This window comes from Populus euphratica, unplaced genomic scaffold (assembly GCF_000495115.2).
Source record: "Populus euphratica unplaced genomic scaffold, PopEup_1.0 scaffold75.1, whole genome shotgun sequence".
Lineage (NCBI taxonomy): Eukaryota > Viridiplantae > Streptophyta > Magnoliopsida > Malpighiales > Salicaceae > Populus > Populus euphratica.
In genome coordinates, this window is record NW_011499866.1 from 1,174,939 (window position 1) to 1,184,662 (window position 9,724).

Consider the following 9,724-nt stretch of genomic DNA (forward strand, 5'->3'; position numbering starts at 1 on the left):
CGCGCGCATATATATATATATATATATATATATATATATATATAAAAGCAATACAATAAAAAAATACAATAAAATGTTTTATAAGAATTAGTATAACAAATATCATATATTATTAAATTCTAAAGAAAAAGACATGTCAACAACTCCCCTATAACATGTCTATCAACCCCCCCTAATATGCCTATCACCTTTATTAATGGTCATCACAGGTCAAGGATTAAAGTATAAGAGAACCAGCAAATCCTAAACTAATGAAATATGAACTTCCTTTATTTTAACAAGAAGGGTCTAATGAGGTAAGCATAAAAGGCAACCATTTGTTTTTAATTGTCATAAAACATATCCTTATAAAACATTTATTTAAGATTTATATGTCTTAATTGAGATAGTTTCCCACAAAGCTTATGGATTATCAAGCTCCTATTGTTAAAGTTTGTTTTTAAAAGAGATTGAAGGAAGAAATTAAGGTTGAGCTAGGATGTTAAATCCTCAAAACCTTATTTCAACCTATATTCTTACAAAAATACATGAAGAGAATATTTTCATCATGCAAAGAAGTTGGAGGCTTAATATAAATAGGTCACTTGAGAAAATCAATCAATTAGGTCTGCCTAGAATAGAGCTCAGGCCTAATCTTCTCATTTAGAAGTTATCCTTGGCCTAACTTAAGAAAAAAATGAAAAAATACATTTGCTTTAAATATAATAGTGAATGGAACTTATAACATAAATGTAGAGGTCTAAATTTGTTTTTGATAAAAGAATGTGAGGAGAAACAAAGCGAATAGGTTTTAATCAATATTAGGGATTTAATGGATTTAAAAATCTTCTTATTGTTAATGAGAAAACTGAGATATCCCTACATGTTATCTAAGAACCATGAAGGCTAACATCAATAATAATAATCTATCCATTACAATCTTTATGAATAATAAAAGTAGCCACAACTTTATCTACTCAAAGATTACTAATAAGGTGTGGATTGAAGTGGAAAAAAATCACAAGCAAATTAAGATAAAGATAGCTCACAACACTAGAATCCAAAGTGAAAGGAGTTATTCTAAGTTTAAAATTGAAACCTAAGCAACTCAATTTTAAGCATAGGCCTTGGTTATCCAATTAAGGAGATGTGACGTGGTGTTGGGGATTTGATGGTTAAAAAGGTTAGGGCTTTTTTATAGGACTTTTCATATTTAACCATGGAATTTTAGTTTAATAGGCTTCAAGTCCACATCAAAGGTCAGAGGTCCAAAAATCTAAAATTAACTGTAAGTTTAGTTTTATTCTATAATTAAAAATTAAGGTCAGAGGGCTAAGTATACAAATATAGAGGATAAAGACCCAACTCCAATCTAAGGTAGAGCTACCAAACCAGATAAACTTACTATACAAAAATAGAAATTGAAAAGATTATCAAGGAACTATTAGATTTGAAAATAATAAGACCTAACTAAAGCCTATTTTATTCACCAGTTCTTCCGATGAGAAATTTAGATGGGTTATAGAGGATATGAGTAGACTACTAGATCTTAATAATGAGACTATCAAATAAAAGTTTCATATACCTATAACAAAAGAGTTATTGGATGAACCATGGGGATCGCACCATTTTTCTAAGCTAGATTTAAGATTAGGATACCATCAAATTCAAATGAGGCCATAAGACATCCTCATAACTGGTTTTAGAATTCATAAATAGTGTTACAAGTTCCTAGTTATACTATTTAGTCTAACTAATGCTCCATTACATTTCAATGAAATATGTAGATCTTTCCTTTGAAAAATTGTGTTGTTTCTTTTTTTATAGCATCTTAGTATATAGCAAAATTAAGGAAGAACTTGTGAAACCCTTGAGGGTTGTTTTAAAGAGATAAAATGGAGAATACAAAACCTTTAAAGTTGCTACAATCTTTTCTTATTCTATAAAATATAGGATTTTTTATTACTTTTAAAAATGAATTGAGTCATCACGGGTTTTTTTATTTTAATTCTTTGTTGCATTTAGTTTTTTTAAGAAATTTTATTTTTAAATTAAATTAAATTAAATTAAATGATTAAATATAAGTTTGAGATACTCAATTTATGATATTTTATTTGGTTTGCTTTTCAGAGTATTGCTTTAATGACTCACGTGGCTTCTTTTCATGTTGTCATGCTATGTTTTACAATGGTATTAAAAGAGTTTTGGTGAACTATTTGATGGTATCCATGGTGAGAGATGATCAGCACCCAATGAGCTTTTCTTTTTTCTCCTTTCAAGTATAATTTTGTCAACTCATTTTTTATAGTTAATTATTATAAAAAAAAAATTTCCTCACTCTATTTGTTGTTAATTTTTTTTAATCATATTATTAAATTAATTTATTTTATTAAATCTAGTCAAATCAATGACTCTTATCCTTCTTTGAAAACGATATCATACCTAAATATTTTTTTATGCTAGGAGAAATTTAGGTCAACCCAAGGTATAATGCGAGTAACCTATCTTATTATTTACTAAACTAAACATAAATTAGTCTCATTTCTCATATATCTTATTATATTGTCTTATTTCTACTATATTGTATATCATTTCAAACCCAATTTAACATAATTAAATTACTCAAGTATTGTATTTAGAACTAAATACACTGAATACGCACAACTAAAATGATAAAAGTTGATTTTATTGTTCATATTAACAAAAATTGGTTGATATATATTTTTATATCGATTAATTACAAGATTTATTTTTCTTTAATTGATTGGTTATAAGATCGTGTTATAGCTTAGTGGTTAAATTATAGAAATAACATAGAGGTTACAGGTTGGAGACTTGAAAGTGCCAAATTTGTTTCTCAACTAACATTTTTAATATATTATTTCAATGTTTCAGAACAAAAGCTCTTCTTATACATAGAGGGAAAAAAAAAGATGGGTCAAATGTGTAAGCCTCTGTTAGGCCCATATTTTTTAGACCACGTCCATTCTATAATGACCAAACCTTTTTACATCTCAAAGAATTTATATCTAATCTACAGTTAAAGCTTAACAAAATAAATTAGTAACCTGTTAAATTAGTAGTTTCTCTAGCCTAATATTAATCCACAATTTTCTTATCAAACTTCGATTTGATTTATGAAGTGGTCATATTTTTTTTAGTAATATTTATCAAAGTCTGAATCTATATCAATTTAATAGCTATTTCTTTTAAGCCCCCACTAGCCTAAGCACCACACAAGATGTGGTTACTTGCATAAAAAAGAAAGGTTTAGGGCGTGCCAAACTATGGAAGAAATTTCATCATACTCCCCAGTTCCACGAGGAATTTAATAGATTAGACAGTTTTGCCGAGAGCGGTAAGATTTAATTATTTTTTCCCTCAGTTTTAATTTAACTCGATGAAGTAACAATTGATGTTAGGCTATTTATAACATAATAATAGGAAAGTGTATCCTATGAAGAATACTAATAATATACTTTCTCAAAATGGAATTTTATAATAGCAAGTAGCAAGTGGTATCATATCAATTGACAAAGAATATGATAAACTCTGAAAATCCTTAATTTACAACAAAAGACCAACTTTTGTTCTATCATCCTCAATATATTCATATGTAGTTACCTAGCTGTCCACTACCTATTTATTTTCGATTCACCATATACAAGTGCATGTCTAGGGAGAAGAGGAGACTGCATATGAATCATGAACCAAAATCATAGGCTGTCTGCCCTGGTGATCTTCAATCTCCGCACAGAAGGTAAGAACACCCTACAAATTAAAGAAAATAAATTAATATTAAGGCTTTTATGTTTGTAGCTGCTTTCTTGCTACTTGGTGTAAACAGAGAATGGTTCATGATTAAAACAAAGAAGAAGATTAAAACGAAGGAACCTACTCCCAGGGAACATCCCCAACAATCAACCAATCGCCCTCTTTGTCTTCATATGTCAGCACATGTTTTTTCCCGGAAAGTTCAACGTCCATTTCAGGGCCTGCTTAATCATCTTCAGCTTAATTATTATATACTCTCCATTAATAAAAATAAAATAAAATTGCATTGCCATGGAAATGGATCAACAGAAAAAGAAGACACTTAACAGAGAATGCTAGTGTTGAACATGTGGTCAAGACTCTGTATCAAGTCATGGTAACCATCGTGGGCTAAGAGGTTCAGTTTCCTTCCAATTTGAATGCCTTCCATGTACACCTTGACGAATAAAGTGGAACTACTGCACTCATTTTCTTCTGATGTTACTGCCTTCCCTGGAGACGGCTTGATAGGCGGCCAATCCAATAGTTGCTCACTGGATTGATTCGTATGACATCACCAAAAATTAATAATTGAAGAAGATTACCGATAAATTTCTTCAAATGGGAGCTATTGGTTTATTGAATAATTAATTAGAGACACATGTACCTTGGTGTAGAAGGGTTGTCCTGTCGAGTGGTCGATATGCCCAGTCCAAGCCTTAGATCTGTGCTAAGGTCCCTCTGTACCTGAGGGAAAGAAGACTCGCCGGAGACAGATGGGTAGCTGCTGCTTTCGAAAGATGATGAAGAGCTAGAGGCAGCTCCTCTGCCCATTTTTTGAGATGTGAAGCTAATGAAGCCGCCACCTTAGGTTCAAATATATAGATAGCATAGAGAGCATAACACGCTTATGAATATGAATATGGTGGGGAAGGGCATCTCCTCATGCAGGTCACGGCCCTGATATGTTGTCCATGTAGCCGGCATCTACACGTGTCAAGTTGAATCCTGCTTACAAGGTGTCGTGATTTCTGTCCGAGCTTGAATTCAATGTGGTTCATGTGCATAAAGTCTACATATATCGGTCGCTTATTCGCAAATTATTTTACTTTATAGGCCTATTGTAGTACTCTCTTTGCTCGGATTTTCCTAAAACTCATCATTGGTTTATAGCTCAATGATTCTCTAGAAGAAAGGGAAATTAAAAAGAAGTGCGAAGAGACCTCGATCATTCAATTCTTCTATACAATTTTCATTCAAGAAATAATTATTTTGACTCCTAAATTGAGATAATTGATAAGATATTGTAGGGGTTTTATTTTATTTTATTTTATGTAGTGATCATATTAGAAATTATTAGGTATTTTCGAAGCAATACAAATATTGGTGTTGCAAAGCGTTTTAATGACTATATCAAGAACTATTTTAACATTGGAAAGATGACTCTGCAGGCATGGTTGATGAAGACTATCTCTTGAGGATAGTTGAAGAGATGAATGTAGACAAACTAGGGATATTCAGATAGGATACAAAGGCATCGGCATTCGAGGCCCTTCTCCAAAAAAAAAAAAAAAAAAACATTGAAGTTGCCACACAATCTCAGGCCAATGTTCAATGGATTAGATTATCGAGCGGCGCATGAAGGCCTTGGGTACAGTTACATAATTAAGGGTACTGGTGGTGGTGAGACTACGGCTTGTTTGGTAGTAATTGGTTTTTAGAATAATTTTTGTTTTGAAATATATTAAAATATTTTTTTATTTTTAGAATTAAAAAATTTTAAAAAATTTAAAAAATTTTTAAAAAAAAAACGAAATATATTAAAATGTTTTTTTATTTTTAGAATTAAAAAATTTAAAAAAATTTAAAATTTTTTTAAAAAAAAAATCAAAACTTTATGAAAAACTATACAACCATCCCAAACGGCCATATGCTATTATGTATGGTGACATGATAGCACACTTCAACATGATGCATCATTACATTTTAATACCATACTAGAAATAAACTCTCAGGTTGCTTTGATAATTAAAATCTTTATATTCTTTTTTTATTTAGTAAATTTGTACATTTTAAATCATAAATATACCTATTTTCTAACATTTATCATGCAAACGTTTTTATAAAAGGAAAAAAGCTTAATTGAGAAAAGAGATTGTTTACTAAATTAATATTTATTCTTGTAATAGAAAAAAAATTGTACATTATTAGTGTTAAATATTTTGCATTGCTAATTTACATGTCAAAAATTACAATCGTAAAACTATCAATTGCATACGAAATATATTTTATTGATGGTGGTGACTAAATTTAATATCAAAGTTTATTGTTGTCTAAAAATGTGTCATTCATAAGAGAATATAAAATCCAAAAATTTATAAGATATTATTCTTAAAAAATAGAAATTAATGAGATATCATCACAGCAATAAACTTAATTTAAGAAGTTTATGTCCTTAGATTTAGAACCTTAAGATTCATTAATTATCTAAGTCATTAACTTTGTCTAATATCTAGTATATATTTCATTATCATATACTATTATATTTAATGTTTGTGTGGGTGATTGTCTATATAAAAAGAAGTGACATTTTAGTGTTATCTGGATATTCACTGAAAATATTTATATTTTAAAAAAAAAATTGTTAGCTTAGTCCTCAATGTATTCTAAAATTTAATCAGAAAATAAATATTTTATGAAATTTTCATAATGCTTTTTTTAAATATATTTAGCATTAATTTAAAAAAAACATGTATAGATTTCCAGTAAGTATCTTATTATGTTTTTTAAAAAATACATTTTAAATAAATTTAGTTAAGATTATAAGTAATTTTGTTTTTTTAATTACATTTGAATGCCTTTTAAAAATATTTTTTCACAATACAATTTGTAATAATTTACTATTGCATAATAAGTCAGTATTTTTTGTAGGTTAGAGATGACACCTCACATATTTCGTTGCAACATCAAAGTACATCACAGGAAAATGAAGCTGTTCTACAGTATATGGGAGACACCTGTGAAAACTTTTTATTTTTAAAAAGGAATGCCATTGCCATGTGAGCCCTAAGTGTTGAGCTACTGATCACTATTGAGTAGTCAAATACATTGACAGAATCTAAGCCCTGTGGCCAAATTATTGTATAACAGGCGTCAATGACTGAATTATAATAGTGGTGTTTTTAGCCCTAAAAAAAAATTGAGCTCATCGAACTACCTAAAGGATATATTTATATTTTTATATGGTTTATTTATCGTTTTAAAATGGTTAAGAAGCATTTATGTCCTTTTCTAGATTTTTGGTACAATGAATTTATTTTAATACTTTTAAAAGCAAAATATTACTTAACTGGAAAAGAGGTATTTATTGTTTTTTTTAACGTGGTATAATAACTTTATCACTTTTAAAATTAAAATTCTCAAAGCATGTTTACAAGATTTAATAATTTTATAACAATAATTATTTGATCACATGAATAATGTTATCTTTTGATATATATATATATATATATATATATATATATATATATATATATAATTAAGTTATTAATATATCAGCCACTCTGTAATCTTTGACCAACATATATAGTTAACTTTGATAGTAAAAAAAAAATTATATTATGTCATTTGATGTATCTTGATATTTTTTTTTATTTAAACAATATATGTATAGTAATTCTATTTGATTTGATATTAATTTGATTTTTTTTCTTTTTGTTTCTCTCTCCTCTACTTTTGTTTGTACACTTTCCATATAAAAAATCATAACAACCTTCATTTTTTTCGTACAAATTTAATTTATATTCTTTGAATTGCAATTGTTTTATTTGAAAAAATCACTTTAAATTGAAAAAAATTTCAATTTTATCCTCTTTCAGTTTCTTATCTCTTAAATATGGTCTTTATTCTTTTGATTTTATTATTTTTATTTGGGATGGTTTATAAAGTTTATTTATTTCTTGTAATTTCATATTTGTTTTTTTTCTTCATGTTTGATCCTTATTTTTTTTATTGATATTTTTTTTTCTATTTCTATCCTTCAAAATTAAATTTGAATGGGAATTGGGTTTCTTGTTTAAGACCAAGTCTAAGATTTCACAGGTTGAGATTTTAAAAATTAAACCTGGTTTAGAATATTCACCTGAATATGCGTGTTTTTTTATGTTATTAAATTGGGGTTGTTTACACATACAGACACACCAAACTTATTAAATTTAATCAACTCAACGACTCGAGTCTTAAATTTCTTTTAATTATTTGAAAATCCTAGTATCGCCTTAACTTTTTTCTTTCTTAAGATGACAAATTTGTGTCATTTCAAGGCTTTGCATAGATCATTGATATAATTTTGCTCTAGTTTTTTTTAAAAAAATAATTTTTTTCACTTTTAACCTTTAATATTTGGTTTATTATAATTAAGCTTTGTATTTTGTTTCGTTATCGGTTTGATGGTTTTATCATTATCTCATACCTATATTACGGGTTTTGCATAGTAATCATAGTTATTATGAGTCGATCTAGTTATCATTGTCTTAATACCATTTTTTTTTTTAATATCATGCAATGTTTCATCAATCAAGTATTTAAAAAGTGTTTCAAGTTTCAACCCGTATAAATCAGGTGTTTTACTTTCTAACATCTTGATATCTTTTTAGGTTAAAAAAATATTAAAAAAAAAAACCCAATCCACTATAAAATTGAACTAAATTTAGCTATTAAAGTTTGCAATCGCTAACCTATAAACTTAAAACATCAGAGATAGAGAACTTAAACCATCAAAGAGAAATAACTTAATTTTTACTAATTATCAAGCTAGAAGCTCTTTAGTTCATGATAGGAACACATCAACCTAAATAAGATAGCTAATGTTCTCAACAAGAACATACTAAACTTAGATTTAGGTATCTAAAGTCATATGTAATTGTAGGTAAGTTTGGTTAATATAAAAAACCAAATTATATAGCATATAAAAATAATTAAGGGTTATGATGAATTGAATGTCAACATAATTAAAGTTAAAAATAAAAAGCATCTATTATATTGTATTTTCTACATAAGTTAATCAGTCATCTTAGTAAAGATATTCTTAAAAAGAAAAGAAGATATTAATTTTTTATAGAGTCCTAAAAAAAAAGGAAAATATTTCAAGAAAGAGGCATGCTTTAACATCACATCTAATTTGGCTATGCTTTTCTTCTTCTTTTTTTCATTTATTTATTTTCTTTTCTTTTCTTCTTGCTGACCCTCCCTATTAGGCTTTTGTGTCGTATCTTTACTATTTCTTTTATCATAAGTTAATTTGCTTCCATTCAGCCTCCTACAATAGCATATCCTTTTATTATATTGTATTTTGATTGCAATTAGGTTTACCTTACACTTTAGTTGTATATAATAGTTTGTTTGGTTGTGGGTACTGGAAAAAAATAAATAAATAAACAAAACTTGTACAATCTTATTATATCTTTGTTATATGTTGTAATGTACACACATACACATGCATTTATGCATATACAAATTTGCTTTATGTTCTTGATCTAAAATCACACCAAAATATATGTAATTACATATTCAAATCTCTTAATTATAGAAAAAGATTATTAAATCCATTTATTCTATATTTGTTAAATATGTTGAGCAATCTACTAATTTATGCAATTATCCTAAGTGATTTGCAACTGTCAATTTGCTTCTACTAAGAATTTTGCTTTTGCCAATACTCCCTCTCTAGCTAGATCAAGAAGATTGAATTGTCAAAACTTGAATTGTTAAAACTTGGAAAGTAACTGATGGAATTTAGCTGAAGACAAAGACTTGCTTAAGATGTCTACAAGTTGATCCTGACTCTTAAGTATAGTGAGCTGTCATTATTTGAGATTGAACTTTTTCTCAAATGTAATTGCAGTCAACATCAATATGTTTAGTTCTTTAATGGAAAACTGGATAAGACGCAATTTGCATGGCAACTTGATTATTACAGTAAAAAAACATAAGC

At 27.8% G+C, this 9,724-nt stretch overlaps 1 protein-coding gene and 1 long non-coding RNA gene across 2 annotated transcripts in view; one reads left to right on the forward strand and one right to left on the reverse strand.

Moving 5' to 3' along the window:
* Positions 1 to 8,630, forward strand: part of LOC105126186 (uncharacterized) — a 16,673-nt gene extending 8,043 nt beyond the window's left edge. Inside the window, exon 3 of the long non-coding RNA XR_842365.1 lies at positions 8,549 to 8,630. This is a non-coding gene — a long non-coding RNA (uncharacterized LOC105126186). The remainder of the gene's footprint in view (positions 1 to 8,548) is intronic.
* On the reverse strand, positions 3,481 to 4,623 carry LOC105126184 (auxin-responsive protein IAA4-like). Its single transcript, XM_011026970.1, has 4 exons — positions 4,400 to 4,623; positions 4,081 to 4,286; positions 3,878 to 3,974; positions 3,481 to 3,750 (listed from the first exon to the last, which is right to left on the reverse strand). The coding sequence occupies exons 1-4, from the start codon at positions 4,564 to 4,566 to the stop codon at positions 3,696 to 3,698; spliced, it is 525 nt and encodes a 174-aa protein (XP_011025272.1). The 5' UTR covers positions 4,567 to 4,623; the 3' UTR covers positions 3,481 to 3,695.
* Positions 8,631 to 9,724: the final 1,094 nt, after the last annotated feature.

Coding starts and splice junctions, on each gene's coding strand:
- LOC105126184 (XM_011026970.1), bottom strand. CDS start 4,566: ATGGGCAGAGGAGCTGCCTCTAGCTCTTCATCATCTTTCGAAAGCAGC. Junction 3,975..4,080: donor GTTCAACACTAGCATTCTCT/GTTAAGTGTCTT, acceptor ATGATTAAGCAG/GCCCTGAAATGGACGTTGAA. Junction 3,751..3,877: donor GTTGGGGATGTTCCCTGGGA/GTAGGTTCCTTC, acceptor TTTAATTTGTAG/GGTGTTCTTACCTTCTGTGC.